The sequence below is a fragment of the Episyrphus balteatus genome, chromosome 3, assembly GCF_945859705.1.
Source record: "Episyrphus balteatus chromosome 3, idEpiBalt1.1, whole genome shotgun sequence".
NCBI classification, from domain to species: domain Eukaryota; kingdom Metazoa; phylum Arthropoda; class Insecta; order Diptera; family Syrphidae; genus Episyrphus; species Episyrphus balteatus.
Genome location: NC_079136.1, coordinates 13,548,641 through 13,574,271, shown reverse-complemented (window position 1 = coordinate 13,574,271; position 25,631 = coordinate 13,548,641). Strand labels below are relative to the sequence as shown.

The following is a 25,631-nucleotide window of genomic DNA, read 5'->3' as shown; positions in this document are numbered from 1 at the left end:
AAAAGTTTGTTTTTCTACACAATTGCCTTCAAACTAAAATATTTCCTACCTAACCGACTATTTAGTCGTCTGCCTGTGCGCACACTTGGAGCCCAACCCGACTAAACTATCGGCCGATAGAAAGTTTGTAGTGTGCTGGGGCTCTTATAAAACAAAAATTAATTTGCTTTCAAAGAATGACAAATTATGAAGGTAAGTAATCAAATAAGCAGAAAATTTTTCAAGAAGATGATTTTACAAATTTTTGCAAAAAATTAAAAAAGGGTTTGGAAAACGTTAAAAAGTGCGCGCTTTTTAACATTTTCCAAACCCTTTTTTAATTTTTTACAGAATTTTGAAAAGCAGAATTTTGAAAAACAGAATTTTGAAAAACAGAATTTTGAAAAGCAGAATTTTGAAAGCAGAATTTTGACAAAAGAATTTTGACCCCGGCAGAATTTTGACCCCAACCCCTAAAAATTGTATCGAATTGTACTTTTTGATTCTTTCAAGTTTCAACTTATAAAAAAAAAAATTATTAAAAAAAAAATATAATTTTTAATGAACGAATAACTTTATGATTACCTACTTAACCAAAAAAAATTTTGTTTTCAAAAAGTTCGGAAGAAACATTTTTGAGGGCATTTTTGATTTTATTCTTTCGGAATGCAGCGAAAAGAAGTAGATCGTTTACAACTTAAAAACACTTATGTCTTATTAAAAATCAATGGTTTGATCTTACCGAAAAGAAAAAGCGCTTGGTGAGTTAATCTGTAAATTTGGAGATTTATTGCAAATTCCAAAATTCAAACTATAATCTAATCGTTAAAAGCTATTAACAAGAGGTAAATTTTTCAAAAAATGAAAATAACATGAAAAAGCCTAAAATGTATCATGTATCACCTGCAAGAAAACAATGGGGTCTATCGTGAATAAACAATTCTCTGGGAATATTTCTTTGGTTTCAAATATGGGAACGAAAATGATGAAAAGTTTGCCTCCAATTTATTGGTATGGGCAATAAACTTCCAGGGGAATTTTTCTTCAATGGAAATAGATTTCGTGGAAGATTTTTTATTCTTTCAACTTTTATTCAAGAGTAATTCAAACAACTTATTTTTTTTAATGATTTTTCCTTCCCTAGAATATAATAGATTCCCTGGAATATAGGAGATTCACCACCAAAAAATAGATTCTGAGGGAAAGAAATATTGCGAGGGAAACAAACTCCCCTGGAGATTCACGGTAGGGCGTAATGTCCTTAAAAGTAAATTCATTTTCTTCGAAGAAAATTAAATAAAGATTTTCAATTCAACCTTTAATATTCTGTACAAGTCAAGAGTATGCTTGACTTATTGCTGTTTTAACTAAATGTTAGAAGAATCGAATAAAACAAATTATGCAGAGTAGGTACCTATTATGTACAGTACATTAATTAAGCGGACGGACAAAACTGTATCGAATTAAGTAAAAGTGTATTTGTGTACTTTAGCAAAGCCAAGTGTATCGAAAAAAGTACAATCGTATTGACTTTTGCAACCCAGTTCCAAATTAGAAATTTGTTTTTCAGGATATTATAGGTTATTTTTGCCACTCTTTCAATGATATCCCGAAGAGAGTTTGCTGTAAGTATAGAGGGTCGTTATCCTGAGAACCCGAAATCCAAAACAAACCCTATTTCTTCAGTAATTGTTCTTTCTGGATATATATATATAATGAATAAATCCATCCCTGTAAAAACTCGTTAAGAGGGCAGCGCTTCAATTTTACAATTTCGTTTTATTTATGAAAGCGGAAAATACGTTGGTCAGTTTGGTAAAAGAGAGCTAAAGCACCTTCCTACGTCAAAAATAAAAACAGTGCTTAAAAATTGAAAAAAAAAAAAACAGAAAAAAAAATCATATTTCAAGTGAAACCAATTTTCTGGTGAATTGTGAGTTCCTGGGGCAACCGGCTCTTGGGATTTTGTATTTTAAAAAACTTTTTTTTTTTCATATTTCATTTACTTTTTTAAATAACTTTTGTAAGGACTTGAATTTGAATTTCGAGGCCGTATTGGGAGCATGTGAAGGAGGGTGAATGATTTTATACCCAGAAAAAAAGCAAGGAGCGAGAGAGTTATGTTTTAAATGACCATCACCAGCATTTAAAAAAAAAAATATTGTATAAAGGCGAATGAAAAAGAATATCAGAATATTATTTTATACCAACACACTTTACTCCTCTCCACTCTGATGGTCTGCATGAACATTGTGTGCAAAATATGAAAACTGTTTGAATTGGCCACTTGAATGAGAAAAACACTGGCCATTGAGTCGTTTTTTTTTTATATTTTTAAATTGAATTCTGTTTTTCGTTTTTGTTATATTTTATTCCGTATTTTAATTTTTTTGTTCAAATGCATTCAATAACATTTTTCCAAATGAACCATTTTAGAAGTGTGCCACCCCCACACTCTGCTACTGTGTTTTTAACCTATATGGTTTCTTTTTTCTATTATTTGAGTTGAGATTTTTGAAATAAATTGTGAATACCTACTCTCGCATATCTTTTGTTTAAATTGCAAAAATGTTATAAAATATTTTTTTTTTTGTATAATATTTTGCATATTATAATGGTTTAAAAGAAATATATTTTAATTGGAATATTTTGTTGCAGATGTAGGTAAGTAGTTTTATTGTGGCAAATATGAACGAAACTTCATGAAAAATATTCTATTTTTTTTTTAAGTGCCATCGTAAAATCATAAAAAAAAAACTGAAATATGCGGATTCACTTGGAGTTTCGACTTTTGACTAAACAAGTCTGTAACTATTTCTATTGTATATTAGGACTGTGCGTTAAATTTGGCAAGTCTGAGTTTTTGAACAGTTGTTATTAGATTATTCAAGATTTTCGGTCTCAAATCTCAAACGCAAATCCCAAAAAACAAAATCAAAACCATATTCAAAATTTTGAAGTTTCTTTTTTTTTAACTTGATTTCTTCAAAATTAATTTTTGACAAAATATTTGTTAAATTGACATGAAGCTTCTTAAATATCCAATAACTTGATCATAAAATTGTCTCTTCAGGCTTAAAGGTTTGCAAAATATTGCTTATCCATACATGAATTTTTTTTTTTTAAATCGAATAAATTTTTTCAGTTGGAAATTTCGCATCTGTACCTAAAGCTAGACTTGGCCGTATTTAAAGTGGGACTAAGGGGAATTAACACCCATTTTCATGATGTTTGACAAATTACTCATAACATGAAAAAAGAAAAAAAATGCCAGGCTGACCACATGAGTGAGAAAACTTTACTTGCTTTGTTGGTTGCTTCGTCTTCATTTATTACACCAGTCGATATATTTTAAAATCACCAGGAAAAGCCAAACCTTCTGGAATTTTTTTCTGCCCGAATTGATTGCTCAGTTAACCAGAGAGTAATTTTTGCTATTTTTTCCGAATTTTCGGTTCTAAAATCTAATTTATGTCCAGATATCGTCATTTTCAGATTTTGTTTCGAAGTTCCAATATAGACTTCAGAACAAGAATAATAATTATTCCCGCCTAAACAGTTGATTTAATACACCACATCCGATTTGTCTTCATTATTTGTTGGGTATTTAAGTTCTGTAAAGACGTTTGTTTTCTTCTTATAACAATTTTATCACATATAGGATCCTTTTGTGGTGGACATCTAATCAGAAACAAAATGAAAACTATTATCTAAGTTTCTAAGTCGAATATGTTCTTTCTTTGGAAAATAAATTCAAAATTCAATAATAGGCTTATGTCCCACCTTATTGTTACTTATATATAAGACTGGGGGTACAATACAAACGTGTTACTACAAATTACGTTCATTAAATAGCTCAACGGATGATAAAACATAAATTAAGATGATGCTAAATTCTTTACGAAAATTGGGTTTCACATCGGATTTAAACTTCTAATATATCAAAAAATGTGACAATTTCCAGTACATTTTTATTAAATTTTAGTAATAAATTACAAGTAACTATTGCATACTTTTGCGCTAAATTTCCACAAGTTATAAGAACAATATTTGTGTCTAAAACCTATTATTTTTGTTGGATACAAACTAAGAATCCGTTTGTGTGCCCTTATCCCTCCTAGCATCCTAGGAGCGTGGTCTACAATCGTATTTATAAATGGCGGAAAAAAGAAACATATAAAATTGAGAGAATCTTGCTAAATTATATTTTTTTTAAGTATGTATATCTGTATATGAAAATGAGGCGTAAAGTATAATAATGAGTCAAGTGCAATTCTACATTATTTTTATTAGAACCCAAGCGCTATGAAAATCAATATTAAAAAATTTTTCTTCAGTATTATCGTGTCAAAACTATCACAAAACTAATGTAGCAAAACTAATGAGGTGTTATTTTCATGTTACATGTAAGTAACATGCACTGCCTACCAAAAAAAGTCGGGCAACAGAGAAAATAACTTTTTATGGAACAATAATGTGTGCTACTTCTTCTGAGCCAAAAAACAAAACACATTCTGGATTAACATTTTTTATATGTTTTCTTCAAAATTATTACCATATTAAAAAAAAAAATTGCAAAAAAAAAGTTAATTTCAGTCCCTTTTTCGATAAAAAAATTGAAAGTATAATACACTAGCCCAAAAAATTAAGGGAACAAAAAAAAAATCGTGATTTTTTTAGTGATTTTCGATAGGCTGTATCTCAGTAAAAAATGATCGCATCATGACAAAATAAAAAGCTCTATTCTTCTAGTTTTAGGATTTAATGTTAAAATATTACCGCTATTTAATTTCTATGGGTGATAAGATTAAAGTGAGGCTTAATTATTGAAGCTTAATATACCTGAAATTAATATGCAAAGTTTCAGACTTATTCATCAAGCAGTTTTTCTGTTGTGAGGGTTTGAATTTTTGAAATGAAGTAAAACACCATATTTCTGCAGGTTAGTTTCAGGTATATTAAGCTTCAATAATTAAGCCTCAGTTTAATCTTATCACCCATAGAAATTAAATAGCGGTAAATTTTCTAAAAAACCGTAAAAATGCCTATTTTGATAGCTTTTCTAAATTAATCTAAAAAATAAGAAAACAATTTGTTTAACAAAGCAAACTTAATTTCTTTGTAGAGAATTGAATGAAGATTTTAAATATGTCCTTGAATATTCTGTACAGTGATCCGTTGTTGAGATATTGATAGTCAAAGTCAAAAGTATGGTTTTTGGTTAGATGAATGATACTGCAGTTAAAAAAAAATCGTTGATGTTTGAAACAAAATTAATCTTAAAGCCAAATAAATAGCCTTTCTAAAAATAATAATCATTTTATCAGAACAAATTTTCCCACTTTCTTAAGAGAAAAGTAAAAACAAACAAATATTGGAAAATCTTTGTTTTTTAACAGTTCCAACGATTTAGCTATTTTACCGTTAGAAAAAAAAATATTTTAACATTAAATCCTAAAACCAGAAGAATAGAGCTTTTACATGCTTTTTGTTTTGTCATGATGCGATCATTTTTTTACTGAAGTACAGCCTATCGAAAATCACTAAAAAAATCACGATTTTTTTTTTTGTTCCCTTAATTTTTTGGGCTAGTGTATTTGAAGAACTTTATGTAATAATTAAGTAACTAGGCATTATTATTTTTCAATTAAGCCATCGAAACCTAAAAAAATTTTTAATGAATTATATTTTACGAATTTTTAAAAATATGTTACATGAGAGTAACGCTGGGTCCGAAAGGGTTAAATTAACATCATCATACTACACTCGATCTTAACATTTAAGTTCCCCTCATTAGGCACACTACTATACGCACTAATCTGCTAAAATTTTCAAAATTTAACATAAATATTAGTCTAAGCCTCTTCTCTACTTATTGTTCTCACGTTTTCATATATTGTTTGTTATTCATTGCGACTAATTGCCCCCACACATCTACTCTCCATGGTACCACAACACACTTTTAATAAAATAATTTTCTAAATCCTTCATTGCTGATGGCCACCACTGCCGCCGCCACATTTGCTACCCTTTTACCCGTTCCGCAAAAACTACAGGTCGCTTCGTTATTGTATTCATTGGCATTGTTTGCTGTCAAGACCGTGTGCAACGCCACTACCAAGCGTAGGTACTTTCCGACATAACACAATAGCAGATTATTAAGTGCCCTCATTCCAGAAGAGTTTGAACAGAGATTTAACTCCAAACCAGAACCATTATTATTACCACCACCTCACCACCTACATCGACTTTACTAAGTGGTGGTATGTTTGTCGAGTGAGAGAGAATAGAGTTTATAAGCCAGCTCACAGGTCAAATATAAATCCTCTACTCTATCAGTCAACCCCCCACTTATAACCTGTTTGGGTTTTTTAGTATGTGGGGGGTAGCAACACAATCAAGTGGAAAACAATACAATAGCATGTGAAGACCACATTCCCACTCTCAAAGTTTAACGCCAAAACAACCACGAACCATCGCACCATCACCATCAACCATCGCAAAACCAAAGAACACCAGCAGAGTATAAAACAACGCAACGCAGGGGTCATTTACAATGTTTTACAATAGAAACATGCATGCGCCAAAAAGCACCCACAAGCTCTCTACACTCTACCAGCTACCATTCAACATCATTGAAGCCAAGCAACCAATAAAGTAACCTAGAATTGTGCGAATTGTCAAAACAGTGATGCCATTTTAATGTAAACCGAAGAGTATTTACTACACCAGTTTGGTAGCATTACGTTTATTTTGGTCAGTCTTCATTTTTTCCCTTATTTTTTGTATCGAAGTAGTCTGAAAAATCATTAGCAGACCTTTTAGAATTATATTCCCACTTTTCTTGAAGTTCTGAGGAAAAAAAGTACTTTAGTACTATTTTTCACTCCTAAAACAAAAAAGTGTCATCACTTCAATCAAAAATGCCACAACCAATGAATATACAATTCGAGATACAATATGTATCTATAGTTCTGGCTTTCGGGCGGGTGGGGGCAGCAGTCCGGGATCCAGGGACTATAAATTGGTATTTGCTGGTGGAACAAGTTCAGTATCTGCAGATGTAATTTAATTAAATTTATGGCATTCATCCAGAAAAAGAGGATTTCATGCTGAAAACCCTTTTCACCTCGAAATTCAGAGCACAATACGAATACGAAATATACGATTTTGACTCTAAAGTTGTTGCCAACATTATGTGCAGAGCTCGCAGAGCAAAAGCGGCGACGGTATAGGTCTTGGGTTTGGATAAAATGGATATAGACTGCCTTCGTAATCATCATCATCATTTGAAGGAGTAACTTTGGCAATTCTTTATGAATACTGAAACTTCTGTAATTTGTCTCTGATAATTTTCTATATACTTTCAAACCTTGTTGGCCTCTGCATCCTGTTCTTCTTCCTGGTGCTTTTGTTTCTGTTCTTATAGAATTTCAATTCTGTAAAGGAATGGAAAGCCGAACTTATAACGAAGGCTGTGGCATGGAATGGAATTCTTTAAGTTTTATCGAGTTTTTTTTTTTTAAATTTTTTTTTTCAACTTTATAACATTCTTTCACAGTATTACAGCGAGTGAGATGCAACTCTTTTTAGTTTTCTGCAGTATTGAAAGTTGAAGAATTGTGTGCGTATGGGAATAAAAGGCGTAAAGTCTATTGAAATTTTTTTTTTATTTTGTTTTAATTTTCTTGGTGGAATTTGATGTTTTTGTTCTTTTGAAATTGAGACTGAATTTAAAAGTTTCATTTAAAATAGAACAAAAGATTCACAATTTTAAGAATGTGAACTATTGAATTATATTATTTTCTGTAAAAAAAAAAATTATAAAAGATATATAAATAAACACTTCTCAGAATAGTTCTTGCGTATACAACATTTCTTTTTTTTCGAAACGTTTTTTGAACTACTTTTTTGTTTTTTTTTTTTTTTTTCAATAAAAGAGTGGTTGTCTGCAAAGTTGGTTTACGGAAAATAATTTTACATGATAACGTCATAAGAAAACAGGTTGTGTGCCTTTGTTTAAAAAAAGAGCTTACAAAATTACCTTCTTTTTTTTCTTTTCTCATTATATCAATTTTTTTATATGAAAAGCTTACAAAAAAATTATAGCACAGAAAAGCTTATATTTTTTTCTAAAAAATAAAACCATACTTAAATGTTTACAATGCGCAAAAGGTATAAAAATAAGTTATTGAAAACAATTATTTTATATGAAAAAAAGTGAAAAAATCACTTCCATCACCCAAAAATCCATTTTTTATATGACAACTTATGTTAAATTGTATGTCATCTGAGAGCCTATTGTTTCAGGTCAAAATATTCACATCAACCATGTCTGTACGACATCTAAAAAAACAGCTAAAATTTTTTGAACCAAATCAATTTTCATAAAAAAAAGCAAGAAAATCAAACTTTTTTTTTTCCATTAACTTAAAGTCGATTTTTTTTATATGACAACCTATAATAAATTTTATATCATCTAAAAGCTTATTATTTCAGCTTTGATATGGTGCTTAAATCATATCTGTAGGTACGATGTATACAAAAAAAGTAAGAATTTTTTAAAGCCAACCATGTTGAAATTTCAACACTGGTGGCTGGTCATCGGCAACAGATCTCCAGAGGTGAAGATTGTGAAGCTTGTATTGGAATTGTTATGTGTGATATATCAAATGAAAGGCAATATTATAGGTATGCATGATCAATAACGTCAAATAATCAAAAGATATAATGTGTTAAAAAAAAAACAACTTTATTTTACCGTTATCCCAAAACTGTGAATACGAAATTAATTTTGTACAAATATAGTCCTGCCTATTTTCTATCTATAAATATTATTTATTTATAAATTTAATTTATTTATCTGTTAAAGAAAAAAAGATAAAAATAAAAAACGGTTTAAAACCGCAATAAAACTTGGGGCAAAAAAACATGTTTTTCCCGTTATTCAGTCAAAAATCTTTTTGAAATTCTATTTTTTAGCACATCCGCATGGTCAACACCTATAGCTATATCCTTAAAGTGTGAGATTTTTTGATAGTTCCAAAAAATTGCTAAAAATAAAAAATCCCCCTAAGAAAGTCAGTGTTTTTCAAAAAATCATATTTCGAAACGCAGAGACTTAGAAAAAATTCCTTATTATACTCCTTATATTTTTAGTTTCATTATTTTTCAAACGGCATTTTTCAAATTTTCACAAATAATTCCCCTACCTTTAATTACCACTTTTATTCAAAGATCTACCACATGTTTAAGTTTTAAAAAACCGTTCATAGTTTTGAAATTTTCTAGAGTTTTTTTCGATACCTTTTTAGCCTAACAATGACATTACAAGTCACGACCCACGGGTTATAACACAACTGTTTTCTGATTTCTTTCAAAGTGCTTTCAACTGTGATACTCCAATCTGTGATACTTCAAACTGTGATACCTTAATCTGTGATAAATCTGACGAAATGGCTCAATATTTTGACCAACTGAAATCTTTTACTTACTTGACTGATATGAACTTTAACATTAATACTGACAACATTGTAAAGTTCATATCTAACCTTGACGATAGTTGTATACCAGGCCCTGATGGTATACCTTCTACTATTTTGAAAAACTTGTCACTACTTTGTCTATTCTTTTCAACTTTTCAATTTCTTTTTGTGTGTTTCCGTCTATTTGGAAAAATTCTTTTATAATCCCTCTGCATAAAAAAGGAAAAAAAGACGAAATTAAAAATTATAGGAATATTACCAGATTATCTGTGATACCTAAGCTTTTTGAGGCTATTATTTGTGAATCTTTATGTTTTTATGTTAAATCTCTTATTGTTCCTAATCAGCATGGTTTCACAAAAGGTCGCTCCACAGTTACTATTTTAATAGAATTGGCTGAAAACTGTATTGATTCCTTTAAAAATAAAAAACAAGTAGACTGCGTATTTACTGACTTCAGTAAAGCCTTTGACAAGTTGTCACATAAAGTTCTGCTTTTTAAATTGAGAAAATTGGGATTTAGCGATTACTTTGTAAGATGGATTAAATCTTATTTACTTGACAGATCTTACTCTGTACTTTTCAATGGTTGCGAATCAAACAAGTTTAAGATCAATTCTGGAATTCCACAGGGCAGCCATTTGGGTCCTATTCTTTTTATTCTGTTTATTACTGACTTACTATCCGTATTAAAACACTCAAAGTGTCTCATTTATGCTGACGATGTGACTATCTTTAAATCTATTTCAAATACTCGTGATTGTGAAGAACTCCAATATGACCTTAATTCGTTTTTCCACTGGTGTACTCGTAACTGTTTGAGTCTTAATATCGATAAATGTAAAACTATGTGTTTTACTAGAAAACTTTCTTTTAATTCGTTTAATTATCTGTTAAATGATGTGTCAATTTCTCGTGAAAATGAGGTTTCTGTGCTCGGTGTCACATTTGATCGCAAACTCGAATTTGTTCAACATATTAACTCCATTACTAATAAAGCTAACTCAATTCTTGGATGGATAAAGAGAGAGTCGAAACAATTTTCCGATCCCTTCGTTATAAAACAACTTTTTATATATTTCGTTCGGCCTATTCTAGAATATGCTTGCCAGGTTTGGTCGCCTCATTATGACAGCCATAAAAATAGACTGGAACAAGTGCAAAAAAGATTCCTAAGGTTTGCGCTCAGAGGACTTTGGTGGACTAACCCTTATGATCTCCCACCCTATAAGAATAGACTGAAACTCATTGATCTACCCAGTCTTGAGAACAGACGTTTATATTTATGTTTTGTATTCATTGTTAAATTAATCAATGGTAATATAGACTCTTTGCACCTTCTGTCTCGTATCAACTTCAACATTCCACGAAGAAACTTGAGAAACATAACAGATAGTATACTTATTTCAAACTGTCGTACTAATTATGAACAATTTTCACCTCTAAATAAAATGTTTAAACTTTTTAACTTACATAACAACAGTTATTATAATTTGTTTGACAAGAGAATAGAAAATTCTAGTAAGCTTAAATTAACATTTTTCTCTATAGTCAATTAAAATCATATATCCTAGATTAAGTATAATTGTTGTAAACTAGTAAATTAGTTATGTTAAATAAATAAATAAATAAATAGAATATTCAAAAGACCGAAAATTATCACTCGATTAAATTGAGAATAATAGTAAAAACTTTTTCAAGAATTTCACCCCGCAATTTCACTGTGGAGTCTGTAGGTATAAGAAAAAAACCAATTTTTTTCACTGCATTATTATCCACACTTATTTTTATTTACTGCATTAGTCTGTTGTCTTATAAAAAAATATATAACTTCTTAGCTTGATGCGGCCAAAGCAGCTTGTTTCTTGGCAATATCTTCCTTGAACCATTGTCCGACCTTGCTGGACATGATACATTGGAATCCACGGTACAACCATGACAAAGTTGAGTCGTTGGCTTCCTTCTTGTTGCATTCACTCAAAATTGGAATCAAAACCTCAGAGTTGGCCTTGTCCTTGTAAAGGAATGCAATATTTTCGACATTGTAGCCAATTTCATCGTTGAACAGATCCATTCCAGTCCACAGACAGTGCAAGAATTCTTGGGTAGTTTTGTCATTGGGGTAGTCAAGTTCTTGGAATTTGGCCAAATGACTGTCATCGATTTGAAGTTTCTTGGCGCAGGCAGCGCTAGCTGTGAAGAATTCATCTTCAGTCTTGTCTTTAAGTACAGCTGCTGAGGCCTTTGAAAAGAAAGTAAGGAATTAAATATGAGTAAATTTTCAAATAAAAAATTAAAATAAATTCAAAACTTACAGAAGCCACGCAAAGGACGAGAACTGCGGCAAAGAATTTCATTTTGGAAATGAGGTCTGTTCAGGTTGATTAACAAAACTGCTAAGATGAAACCTCTCATTGTGGCTCTGCTTAAGTAGAAGATTTTGTTCGCTCGAATCAAACAATGAGCATATATTTTTAGAAACAAAAAAAAATGATAATCTTGACTTTGAATAATGCCACCAACAGCATGAGATAACTTTCAATAGAATTTGTAGAGATACGAGATGAACCTACAGAATTGAAGTATGAAATTATATTTAAGGTCTATCAGTAAATAATTAAAGGTCAGTTTTTGATAAGCATACTTTTTTTTTTTGACTTTTTAGAAGTGATAAGGAATGAATTGGCAATTGGAACACATTTCTGACAGGAGTATGTAAAAGTGAAAACTTAAACAAAATTGATTACTTTCAATTAAATAGAAAATTAGGAAGCATATTTTTACTTTTAGACTATATTGACGATTTGATAAAATACACAATACAATTTGCATAAATATATATATAATAAAAGAAAAGTTCAGAGCTAGTAACAATATCAAACTGCCTAGAACAAGATTATCAACATCGGAAGCCGGCATGGCTGGCGATAAGACATTCTACTGCATACATTAGGGTGGTCCATTGCACAAATTGGCTGTTAAAACTAATAATAATCAAAAATAACGTATTTGAGACCTGATTCAATTTTATTTAAAGTATTTCTCATCAATATCTAGGTATTCAAATTTTCAAAAATGTTTTGAAAATCTTATTTTTCTTTAGTGAGGCGGCTTAGCATTAAAAAAGAGTTCAATCGTGCACTTTGTGATAAAAGCATGAAATTAACATGGTTGGTAGTACTCAATATAAGATTGATTTTGAGATGTTGGGCCACCTTGTATTCTATCTGGAAGGGTAGATACAAGACTTTTTCTGTGTTGCACTCGATTTGTTGCATACCATATTATAGGCAATGAAACATTTATATTAATATTATACATGATTTCAAGGCATTTTCTAACGCCCGATCGAATAAAATCATTACCAAAATGTCTCGACCATCATGTAAAAAGTTATTGGACTCTTTATGAATTGTCTTTTACTCAAAGAGCTAGAGTCAGAATATTATCAAGTACTCCTTGAAAAAAAAAGTGGTAGGTTGATAAAATTTTGTGTGGACGTTTCATATAAAATAAAAAATAAAATGCACGACTGGTGTCGCACGTTATTGCTCTTGTAGTTTAAAACACTGTTATGTTAGTTTACTTGTAGATTTGAAGAGCTGCCTCTATATAAATTTCAAGAAATTTTGTTGATGTTGGGGAAGAGCCGACAAATTTTGTAAAATGAAAAAAAAAAATATTTTTTATTTGACAGTTTTAATGCAGTTTTATTGCAATGGCTTTGAATATTACGTCAGCAAAGTTTAATCAAAATCGTTAGAGTCGTTTTTGAGTTATTTGGTTTGAATTGAAAAATTTGTATGGGGGGTATACTTTCTAAGTGACATATAAAAAAAAACAAATTTGAAGAAAATCCGTCCACCCGTTTAGGCTCTGGAAATGTGTACAGATGGACGCACAACCGCACAGACGCACGGACGAAATTGCGAGACCCACTTTTTTGGAATTCTCCAAATTTCACATCTGAACGTTGATGTGTTGGAATTTTTGTCATACAAGTACCCGTAGCGTACCTCTACCGCTACCGTATACCTTTTCGGTGTGGTCTTTCCTTAAATCTTGTGCTTGGAGATTTATTTTTAAACTCAACATGATTTGAACGAAATATACCAAACATTTACAAAGTAAAACACGGGCTTTAGAGAAAATTTGGAGTAAATTGCCAAAAGTCAAGATGAGATAGAAATTGCATCCCATTTTCAATTTGCATGTGACCAATTAACCCATTTTAATTGTCATAGATTGGTGATCAAAGGATACATATTCTGGTTAATTTCTCAAGAACACAGAAATTTGCACTAAACAAAAATATTACACATACACCATAGTGACCCTCTATGTCTAGATTAACTCTTGGCTCAGAAATAGTGAAGCGATTTTACTTTAGTTACTCATTTTTTCTCTTAACAGTAATACAAAAACAAATAATTTTACTAATATAATAAAAAATGAGTAGGTATTTGAGAGAAACTGGACTAAAATTATTGAGTCTAATTTTCACATTTTTATGATATCAGAAACTTAACTAGCAAGACCGTAAGCAAAATTAACGTATTGTAGAAACTCATATCGACACAAAATAACGGATGTTGTTGGTTATAATGTTTATAAATTCAACTTTTGGTTTAAAATTTGTTTGCAAATCCAAAATAAATACAAATTTTATTACAAGCATTCATATCCAGGGTTATTGGTTATATTAGTTAAACGATTTTTCAGTAGGTGAGAAAAAAGTGGGGGTACGTCCCAAAAAATCGTTAAGTTGAACGTTGAATAAGATCTTTCTTCTCTGAAAGTTTGGCAAAGAGCAAGGTTTAATCTCTGGTACTTATTCAAAAAATTATTTTACACTTGTAAAAAGTAAAAAAAGTCGAATGAATACACATATTAAGAAGAATTTTCATCTAAGTCACAATTTATGCAAACATAAATACCTAAGCGAACGGATCTATAGGTAGGTTTTTACATGTTACAACTTGCCCCGGAAAAACGTTACAACTAGCCCCAGCATGAAATTTTTCACACAAAATCAATTTAAAAAAAAAAGCGAAACTGATTTAGACATAACATATCCACGCAATTTGAGCCAAAACACAAATTCATGTAACAAAAAAATACTTAGCACTCTATCTTTTTCGGGTAAAGAGGTAGATCAAAAATAAAATTTAAAATAAAGTTACAAACCTTCTTTTTTTTGGGCACTACTAGTATAATTTTTCAACCTGCCGTCAAATCTTCAACTGAAGAAAATGTGCCGGTAGATATGGAAAAAATGAACATTTTTCTCTCTCACCCATTTCTTAATATTGAAAGGAACACCGTTTTTTTTTAACTGTTAATTCTTACCCCTGTTACTTTTAGCTCCACTCTCCCCTACAGAATTTATATTATAAAACCAAATTTCATTATTTTTGTTTAACTCTAATAAAAAAAAAAAAATACCTAGCACCCTGAAGTTATAAATGATAAAAAAATTAATAAAGAAACTGTTCACAAATCACAATCAAAAAATATTATTGGGAAAATATCAATACAAAAATAATACAAAACATCGTCTTTAAAAATTAAAACAAAAAAATACTAACGTTCGACCTATCATAAAAATTACCCATAAACCGCTGGTGTTGGTCGTTTAGCAGAATATTTTTAATGCTTTTGTTTTTCATTTTGCAAAATTTGACATGCAGGGGTTGAATAACTATAACCCCAGTTCACCAGCTTCTAAGACATTGGTGGTAACACCAAAAAGTTGTTGTTTTTTCATTCAAAACCTTCAATCGGACGTATTGTTAATAACATGATTTTTATCATTTTTATCAAACTTTTGTAAAAAAAAAACAATTTGAATATAATTAATTGATTAGAAATATGAAATCTCAAAAAATCAATTTTCCTAAGTATTCTATATTTTGTGAAAAAGTTTTAATTGAATTTTAAATTTTAATTTATTTTCACAGTGCTGCGACGAACCCTCAAATGTGACTTAAGCCTGAACTGCATAGAAACACAAAGTTAAAAAGTACAAAAAAGTTGCAAATTATTCAAATAAATTCATATTTTTAAATGTCACATCAATAAATTTATTTTTGTTATTTTGTACTTTTGTTTAATTTTCATACTTTTTTTGACTTTGTTACGAATAACAGAGTTACGGGCGACAGAGTTACGGCCGTCAAAGTTACGTGAAACCGAAGTTACGAAAAACTAGAGTTACGAATTCTAAAGTTATGTTAAGCTATGACATGTGATTTTTGGGTTGGCAACAATTGCGAGGAACGATATGGAATTATGGAAATACAAACAAGAGATTAACATTTTTCTCATTGGTCAGACCTAAATGAGTTAAGCGAAAATGGGTGTTATTTAATCTTGTAAAATTTTGATTGGATAGGTATAGGTATACAAAGTGGGTATTACAAAATACGCTATGAATAATTATATTAATTCATAAAAAAAAAAAAAATACGTAGGTGCAATACCTATTAGTTGGACAAATAAGAAGTTAATTTCAATTATGCCCCCCAAACTTACATAAGTATACTTATGTAACGTTTTTGCGATCTTCTCACAAAAACAAAACCATATATGTATATCTATACATATCCAATCAAAATTTTACAGGATTAAATAACACCCATTTTCGCTTAACTCATTTAGTTCTGACCAATGAGAAAAATGTTAATCTCTTGTTTGTATTTCCATAATTCCATATCGTTCCTCGCAATTGTTGCCAACCCAAAAATCACATGTCATAGCTTAACATAACTTTAGAATTCGTAACTCTAGTTTTTCGTAACTTCGGTTTCGCGTAACTTTGACGGCCGTAACTCTGTCGCCCGTAACTCTGGTATTCGTAACTTCGTCGGTTTCCCGTTTCGATGTAGTTCTAGCTTTAAACTTTTCTTTGCATACTTTACCTCTAGTTTGTTAATCATTCTTAAGGTCAAATCAATCGAAGGACAAAAAAAGTCATATCAGTTAAGAATTGTAATGGCATTTCATGAGACTTAATTAATAAATAAAAATGTTCTTAAAATAACTTTATCAGTTCTTGTAGAAGGATTAACAATGGTTAATCATTTACCTTTTAAATTGTTGATAGCCTTTTGATACAGTCTGTCAATTAACTACAAGAACAATTGATAAAAGTATTCTGAAGTCTCTCTTCTTCTTCCTATAAAAGCTGTAGCTTAACTCAATTTTGCATCACAATCAGTCATCCTATCCTGCTTCATAAACAAAAGTTGCAATTCCATGATGAAGTTTTTAATAGTAATTCTGTCACTGATAGTTCTTGTAAGATATTTTTATTTTTATTTAAATTTTTATTAAACTTGAATTTTGAATTAATCTATTTAGACTTCTGCCGAATGGAAACCAAAATCTCGTGAACAAATGAAACAATTCCGTGTGGAATGTGTCAGAGACTTGAATCTTCCACAAAACATTGTCGACAAACTTAATCGTCAGGAATATCCAGAAAATAATGAATACGTTATGGAATATATCTTATGTGGTGCTCGTAAATCAGAACTTTGGAGCGATAACGAAGGTTGGTTATCGGAACGAATTTTGCGACTTCTTGGTAATGATAAAACACTGAACAAAGAAGAAGTACGATCAGTAATTGATGGCTGTTTGGATGATAATAGTCAAGGCAGTTCATTGCAAGAATGGTGTTTCCGCAACTTTAAGTGTTTGGCCGATAGCAAGTTGAGAGGTTTAATGAGAGGAATGATGCAAAAATTAAATTGATTTAATAATTTCTGTCTATGAATTTTATTTTTTTTTTTTACAATTTTTAATCGAATAAAGTGTACTTTTTTAATAAATTGAATTAACATTTAATGCTACAAAATCAAGAAAACGCATTTTTTCGTCGGTGTACCTCAGGGCTACCTTTTGTAACCGACCTTTTTTCTGTTAATCCTACAAAGCGAATCATTGTAGAAAATAATTATTGATTTTTTTTTTTGTAAAAGAGAGGAGATTACATGTTTTGTTTATCAAAAGAAAGTCTAAAAGTCTTTTCAAATGCAATATACAGAGACTTTAAAACTGTTTAAGTTACAACACGATAACCTTCTAACCTTTTGATAGTAAATAATAAACAATTCTAGCAGCTATAAATGCAGAAATATTATTAATTTCGCATCAGATCCAATTAGAAACTATTAAAAAAAACATTGCACTTAAATTTCATTATGAAAATTTATATAGTTTTATTATTAATTGCACTTGTAAGTTAAACTTAAATCATTTCACTTTAAGTATTCTCTTTATCCTAAATTTATTTAATTTATCTAGACATCAGCTGCTGAATGGAAGCTCAAAACTGACAAAGATTGGGATGAAATTGAAGACACATGTTTGGAACGACACAAAAATTTAGCCGAAATGAGAGGAAATTCTAAATCTAAAGACCTAACTAAACCAGAATTTGAGCTAGTTCTTTGTGTATTTCGTGAAGGAGAAGTTTGGAGTGATTCGAAAGGATTTTCAACTGATAGACTAATGATGGTTATGGATAATGTTGCCACTAGGGATAATATTAATAAAAAATTCTTACGTGATAGTCTTGAGAATTGTGCTGATGATAATAGTGAAGGAAGTTCACCATTAGATTGGGGATATCGTTATTATAAATGTTTCAAGGATAATGAAGTGTTATATGAAACTATGAGGAAAGCCAGATTTACACAACCGGATGAAGTCGGAAAACAATAGTTTTGAACTGGATTTTGTGTGATAAATTTATATTATGATTGAAAAATTTTTGTTTTTAGTTAAATTCTTTACATTTTTTTGTTGTTAAATAATTTTTGGTAAATGTTTTTATATATTAAACGGTGTTACTCAAATTTGTTGTAATAACGTCTTATAAATCTATGAACCATGGCAGAATCCACGAAAACGTGACGCCATTTTCTTCCGTTTCACCTGAAAATTTTAGCAGTGCGGCAAAAATTTCAATTAAAAATTTTCTATAGCTTATTTGAAATATAATCACCTAAAGTTGAATAAAAATAAAGCATTTTAAAAAATTCTATCATTTAATAGGGTAAATCATTGTCGCCTGTCGTACTGTCAAGTCAAGCTCTCTTTTTTTGTTCGCAAATCCTAATTTATTTTTACTTCGTAATGTCTAAAAATTGTGCCAAATGTAATGAAAAACTGAAAAGATCAGAAAGTATTTCTTGTGAATCGTTCTGTGGTCAAAGTTTTCATAAAAACTGTGCAAATATTAACGCTGAAGAACAAAAAGTTTTATCCAATTCAAACAATTTCTTTTGGAAATGCAACTCTTGTTCGAACTTTAATTTCTCTAATTTTTTACGCCGTTTTTCTGAACTCTCTGAGAATGTGTGTGATTTAAAAAGAGAATTTATAGCGTTTCGTAATGTCATCTCTACCCATGCTAATACCCCTCAATGTGTTCCCTTCGTTCATGCAATGAGCCCCGTACCAAATGAAGTAAATATAATTTCTGGTGTTATATGTGATGAAGACTCCCTTCTACCAATCTCCAATAATAATCCTATTCAAAATATTTCAAACCTGCAACAACAACCATCTAATAATAATCTACCTGATGAAATTGCTTCTGGTTCTAAACAACAACATCCACAACTTAATAATGTCAATCACGCCTCAGTGACAGTGAATAAAGAGAGAGGTAAAAACAATAATAACATTAACAATAACAATTACGATAAAAACTACCGCAATTCTCTTAAACGCTCTGCCTTTTATGGTACAAGCCATGACTCTGATTTGAATGTGGTGCCAAATATTAAATGGATTCATATATCAAAACTAAAAAACGATACTAATCCACAAACAATAGTTCAATATATCGCTAAGAAAACTAATATTCCTTCCATTTTATTCAAATGCTACAGTCTAACCAAAAAAGATGCTGATCTGACAAAGCTTCCATTTATCAATTTCAAGCTTAGTGTTCCAGCTGATAAACTGAAATTGTTAATGAATCCCGATGTTTGGCCTGAGCATGTTAAAGTCAAACCGTTTGTTTCATTGCCAAAAAACGAGAAACAAAAAAACGACCAACAACCGCTGAATGTAGAGAACCTGGTGTGATAATGCCACTTCCAACATACTCTCCTTGTTCTCAATCCTCATTAAAAGCCTCTGAGTTGCATTTGCTTTATGACAATGCTGGTGGGCTTAGAACTAAAATGCACTCTGTCTTTCTATTGTCATCATCTCTACAATATGATATAATCGCTGTAAGCGAAACATGGCTCTCTGAGAACCACTTCAGCTCAGAAATGTTCGACTGTAACCTCTTCAATGTTTTTCGCAAAGATCGATGTGGTTTCACAGCTGGTATGACCCGTGGTGGTGGTGTGCTGCTCGCTATCCGTTCATCTTTATTATGCTTGCGAATTGAATTACCATCTGATGCTCTCATTCTTCAATTCGATGTCGACCAACTTATTGTTCGAATTAGTATTGACAACTTGCATGATGTATTTATTATTTTAAGCTATATACCACCGAGAAGCTCATTTGAATTATATAATGTTCATATTGATAATTGCACTAAAATTTTAAATGATATAAAAAATAATCAAAATATTATTATTTTAGGTGATTTTAATTTGCCTTTCATTAATTGGTCCATAGATCCTGATGATAAAACTTCTTTAATTCCTTTTAATGTCAGTAATGACTCTGAAAGTATAGTTGTGGATACTTTCTCTGAATTCGGATTAAAGCAAATAAATTGCTTTCCTAATAGTTTGAATAGATTCCTTGACTTAGTGTTTGTTGATACCGAGTTCAGTGTGGGTATTCACAACCCAAACCCACCCCCGTTGAGTAATTCTGATAATCATGTTTGTCTTTCTCTAAAATTTTCATTTTATAAATATTTAAAACTGCAAAATAGTAACCTTTCTTATAATTTTAAAAAATGTAAATTTAATGAAATATCCAATTTAATTATATCTTCCTGTCAGCCATCTGTCTTGAACAACTGCGAAATTAACATTGCATATAATTTTCTTACTAATTCCTTAAAAGAGGCAATTGATTTATTTACACCTAAAATCTCAAAAGATTATGCATCTAAACCTAAATGGTTCAACAAAAAACTAATTAATATTAACAACAGAAAAAACAAAGCTTTTAAACTGTTTAGAAATTCAATTAATGATTTAGTTCTCTATAACAAATATCTTCGATTACAAAAGGAGTTTGATTTTTTAAACAAATTCCTTTATAGACAATATGTTTTGAATATGGAGACTAATCTAAAAAAAAATAGTAAATGTTTTTGGAAATTCATAAATGAAAAGAAGAGCTCAGCTGGTATTCCAAACATAGTTCATTTCGATGGTGAAACATCTAGTGACCCATTTAAAATGTGTAATTTGTTCGCAAGCTTTTTTCGTTCAGTGTACAAACAATCTGTACCGTCAACCATTGAGAACTCCGATTCTAACTTAAATTTAGTAAGCATTGGTGAATTACAAATATCTTCTGAAGAAATTGAAGATGAATTGAGAATGTTGAACGATGATAAACATCCAGGAGCGGATGGAATTGTTTCATTAGTGTTAAAAAATTGTGCAAAAGCTCTGGCTTGTCCACTTTCAGTCATTTTTAACCGTTCCCTTCATGAAGGTATTTTCCTTGATGCTTGGAAATTATCATACATTCACCCTGTTTTTAAATCAGGTTGTAAGAATGAAGTTTGTAACTATCGTCCAATCTGTAAAATTCCTGTAATACCTAAACTTTTCGAAAAAATCGTTTATAACAAATTAGTATTTCTTTTGAAAGAAGTTATTTCTCCTCTCCAGCATGGCTTCGTAAATGGGAGGTCTACAACTACGAACCTTGTAGTCTTTAATAACTATTTAGTTAACTCCCTTGAACGTGGTTTTCAATGTGATGTAGTTTATACGGATTTTTCAAAGGCTTTTGATCGCGTAAATCATTCAATATTGCTATCAAAATTGAAAAAAATTGGGTTTTTCTCCTCGATTTTAAAATGGTTAGAATCTTACCTTACAGGTAGAACACAACGTGTTCAAATCAATAATATTCTTTCTGATTCTGTGAATGTTACTTCTGGCGTTCCGCAAGGTAGTCATTTAGGACCACTATTGTTTCTTATTTTCATTAACGATATTCCTGATCAGTTCAATAATTGCAAATGTTTAATGTATGCTGACGACATTAAACTCTATACCAGAATCAAGTCAACTCTAGATTGTATTAATTTACAAAGAGACTTGAATAGGCTTTTCGAGTGGTGTGAAGTTAACGATCTTCATCTAAATGTTTCTAAATGTCAGTGTGTGTCTTTTTATCGAAGTCAATTCCCAATAATTTTTTCATATAGTTTAGGTGAAACACCTTTAGCCAGAATTACTGAAAAAAAAGATCTTGGAGTTATATTCGATATTAAATTAAACTTTTCTGATCACATTGACTATATTGTCTCCAAAGCAAGCTCAATGCTTGGTTTCATATATCGTAACTCAAAAGATTTCTCAGATCCTTTTACGTTAAGATCACTATATTTCAGCTTCGTTCGATCTATTTTGGAATACTGCTGCATTGTATGGAACCCTATGTACAAAACTCATTCTATGAGAATTGAAAGGATTCAAAAGCGTTTCACCAGAAGGGCTATCAAAATTCTTCATTGGAATATTGATATGCCTTCTTATACTTCGAGGTGTTTGTTATTGGGAATTCAATCTCTTGAATCTAGGAGAATATATTTTGAAATAATGTTCATAAGAGATATCATTAACTTTAAAATCAATTGCCCTTTCTTGGTTTCTTTAGTCTGTTGGTATGCTCCTGAGCGAAATCTTCGTTCTCGATTGCTATTTGAGATCCCTTTTCACAAGGTGAATTATGGTTACAATGAAGCTATTACTCGTTGTTTAAGACAGGCTAATTCAGTTTGTAACATTACCGATTTCAATATGTTTTTAAGCAGAGATGTATTTAAAAAAAATATTATATCTTTTTTCTTCTCTTGTGGGTAGGATATATATATATTATAATTCTTATTGTATTCTGTAGTCTATAAGAGATTTATAACTCTGCTTGACGAAATAAATAAATAAATAAATAAATATTGTTTAAAATAGGGGTAAAACAAAATTGCAAAAAAGTAGCTATTTTCTAATGGCAACGTTGTAGAAAGTTGATTTTTTTTTTATTTTTTTTTCGATATATAAATTTATTGTAAGGCTGACAAATGTATTGAAAAAATTCTAGAAAATTTCAAAACTTAAACATGAAGTAGACCTTTGACAAAGTAGTGATTATAGGTAGGCTAAATTTTGTTTGACAATTTGAAAAATGTTTTTTTCAAAAGATAATAAAAAAAAGATTAAGGGTCTAATAAGGATCTCCGCGTTTCGAAATATGAATTTTTGAAAAACACCTACATTTTTAGGGGTATTTTCGGGTGGGTTTTTATTTTTAACAATTTTTCGTAGCGTTCAAACTTATTGAACATATAGTTTACCTATGGTTGTGCGCATGCATGTGCAAAAAATTGATATTCTTTAATGATTTTTGACCGAATAACGGGAAAATCAAGTTTTCTTGTAGCAAATTATTAGACCGTTTTTAACCGTTTTGTATTCTATCTTTTTTACTGATAATTTTACCTTTAATTTGATATATTACACATAGCGGTACATTTACTACAAGCTACAAAGTGTTAAATTAAAACACTTCAGAAATACTTCAAAACACTAGTGGAGATCTGTTGCCCATGACGAGCCACCACGGTATTCTCAGTTCGAAATTTCGACATGGTTGGCTTTAAAAAAATCTTACTTTTTTTGTAGGCATCGTAGAAATATGATTTAAGCATCATATAAAAGGTGAAATAATAAGCTTTCAGATGATATAAAATTTATTTCAAGTTGTCATATTAAAAAAGGGAACTTAAAGGTACCTAATTGAAAAAAAAGAAGATTGATTTTCCTGCTTTTTTGATGAAAACTGATTGGGTTCAAAATATTCAAGCCCTTTTTGTAGATGTCCTACAGACATAGTTGATATGAATATTTTGAGCTGAAACAATAGGCTTTCGGATGGTATAAAAATTATATAAAAAATTTATTTAATGGTGTTAGCAGAAAAAAAGTTTGATTTTTTCACTGTTTTTCATGAAAAATGATTGTTTTCAATAAATTCTTTTTATACCTTTTACTCATTGTAAGAATTTAAGAAAAAATATTAAACTTTTTAATGGCATAATTTTTTCTTAACAAAAGCACACAACCATCTTTCTTATGACTTTATCAAAATCATCGTCCATAAACCGGCTTTATAGACAATCACTTTTTTTATCCAATATTTTTTTGGTTGCTAATATTATCAAACTTGTTTCTAAATATTACACTCAAACGACAAATAATTGAGAAATATTTTTTGTTTATTTTGAGAAATAATACTGTGGTAGTCTCAAAGTATCTGCGATTGGAATCTGTTGTAGCTCCAAAACTGTTTAAACAACAAGACGATAACCTTATAACCTTTTGATAGTTAAAGGTGGATTAAAAAAATCGGCTATAAATGAAGTAATAGTATTCACATTCGCGTCAGAAGTTTGTGTATCTCAACAAATAGAAGAACATTATTCACAATGAAAATTTATATTATTCTAGCAATAATTGCCATCGTAAGTTAAAAGGAAAACTCTTTTTTGTAAAATTTGCTTAAATATGTTTTTTTTTTTGTTTTTTTTTTCAGTCATCAGCAGCAGAATGGAAGTACCCAAGTGATGAAGAAATTAAAAGCTTTCATGCGTCTTGTCTTAAAAGCTTTGAAGAAAAAAGAATTAACAAAGATACTGAGATGACTTCAAAGGAAAGATTTGAAGTATATCTTTGTTTGGCTCGTAAAATCGGAATCTGGAGTGATTCTGAGGGATTTTCTGTTGATAAAATGATGATAGATTTGGACAAAGTAGCAACAGAAGCAAGACAACATTATGATAAGCAGTTATTACGTCAGAGCATTGAGAGTTGTGTTGATAAAAATAGTGAAGGAAGTACACCATTTGAGTGGGCAAAGCGTTGTTTTCAGTGTTTTTTGAATAACCAGACATTTTTGAAATTCATTAGTGGTCAGAAGGAAACTGTAGAAGACTATAGTTTGGATGATTAAATCACAGTTTAAAGTTAAATTGTTGTTTGTAAAAAAAAAAAAATGTTTAATGTTAAAATAATAAAAAGAATGTTTTATTTGTTTTTAGAATATTAATTACTATTGTTGTATTGTTTTTTATTTTCAATAAAACGAAAACATTTAATAATATTTACCTTTTTTTTTACCATTTCTTGAAATTTTTTTTATAAGAAAAATTTCAATAAAATTATTGCTTCAAGAATTCTCATATTTTTTTTTAAGGAATACAATTATATTCAAGGCCATATGTTTGTTCCTTAAAAAGTAAAATAATGATTTTTTGAAATCACGTAATTATCATAAAAAAGCATAAGAAATTTACTTCTTTTTCTGTTTTTATTTGTAAATTATATCGCAAAGACAACATTTTTAATAAAGGGTAGGTAAAGGTACCTACTATTTATATCATTGATTTTATTTGACTTATCGCGAATTTTCTTTATTTTCAAAAAAAAAAAAAAAAAAACTCTTTTACCTAAAATATTTTTATAGACTGTTTAGATTCTTGGATTCTAATATAAATGAAATATTTTTACCAATTTTCATTGCGGTTCCATTGTTTTTTTCCAGTTTTTGGGGTAGGTATATTATTTCTTTAAAAAAACATCCTTTCACTCCAAATAATAATTTTTTAGATTATTTACATTTTCAAAAAGTTTAAAAAATTAACAACATTTTTGTGTCAGCTATAAATGATACCTTTCATCACACATAAATCAAACCTCTTAAAAACACATCCTTTCACCAAAAATATTTCTTTCACTGTTTTGTTGACTTTTACCTCCTCGCTTTTTTACGCAAAAAAAAATCCACCCAATTTTATTTTATAGACTCTTTAGAGGTGAATAAACAGAAAATTTGTTAAAAAATTATTTTTTTGCAGTATTTTTTAGTTAACCGTTTTTTTAAATTTATGAAGATAGGACAAAATTATTTATGTGACAATTTTCTTCTTAAAATAGGGTT

The 25,631-nt window shown here is 30.0% G+C and overlaps 4 protein-coding genes across 4 annotated transcripts; 3 read left to right on the top strand and 1 right to left on the bottom strand.

Annotated features, from left to right (window-relative positions):
* Positions 1-11,204: 11,204 nt before the first annotated feature.
* Positions 11,205-11,905, bottom strand: LOC129914779 (general odorant-binding protein 99a-like). Its single transcript, XM_055994165.1, has 2 exons — positions 11,780-11,905; positions 11,205-11,706 (listed from the first exon to the last, which is right to left on the bottom strand). Exons 1-2 carry the CDS (start codon positions 11,819-11,821, stop codon positions 11,299-11,301), a joined length of 450 nt encoding a protein of 149 aa, XP_055850140.1. The 5' UTR covers positions 11,822-11,905; the 3' UTR covers positions 11,205-11,298.
* Positions 11,906-16,636: 4,731 nt separating this feature from the next.
* LOC129914780 (general odorant-binding protein 99a-like) lies at positions 16,637-17,440 on the top strand. The gene is made up of 2 exons (XM_055994166.1): positions 16,637-16,763; positions 16,827-17,440. The coding sequence occupies exons 1-2, from the start codon at positions 16,722-16,724 to the stop codon at positions 17,220-17,222; spliced, it is 438 nt and encodes a 145-aa protein (XP_055850141.1). The 5' UTR covers positions 16,637-16,721; the 3' UTR covers positions 17,223-17,440.
* A 136-nt stretch (positions 17,441-17,576) lies between these two features.
* LOC129914777 (uncharacterized) lies at positions 17,577-18,524 on the top strand. Its single transcript, XM_055994163.1, has 2 exons — positions 17,577-17,707; positions 17,775-18,524. The coding sequence occupies exons 1-2, from the start codon at positions 17,672-17,674 to the stop codon at positions 18,192-18,194; spliced, it is 456 nt and encodes a 151-aa protein (XP_055850138.1). The 5' UTR covers positions 17,577-17,671; the 3' UTR covers positions 18,195-18,524.
* A 5,467-nt stretch (positions 18,525-23,991) lies between these two features.
* Positions 23,992-24,663, top strand: LOC129914778 (general odorant-binding protein 99a-like). The gene is made up of 2 exons (XM_055994164.1): positions 23,992-24,156; positions 24,228-24,663. Exons 1-2 carry the CDS (start codon positions 24,121-24,123, stop codon positions 24,642-24,644), a joined length of 453 nt encoding a protein of 150 aa, XP_055850139.1. The 5' UTR covers positions 23,992-24,120; the 3' UTR covers positions 24,645-24,663.
* The last annotated feature ends 968 nt before the right edge of the window (positions 24,664-25,631 follow it).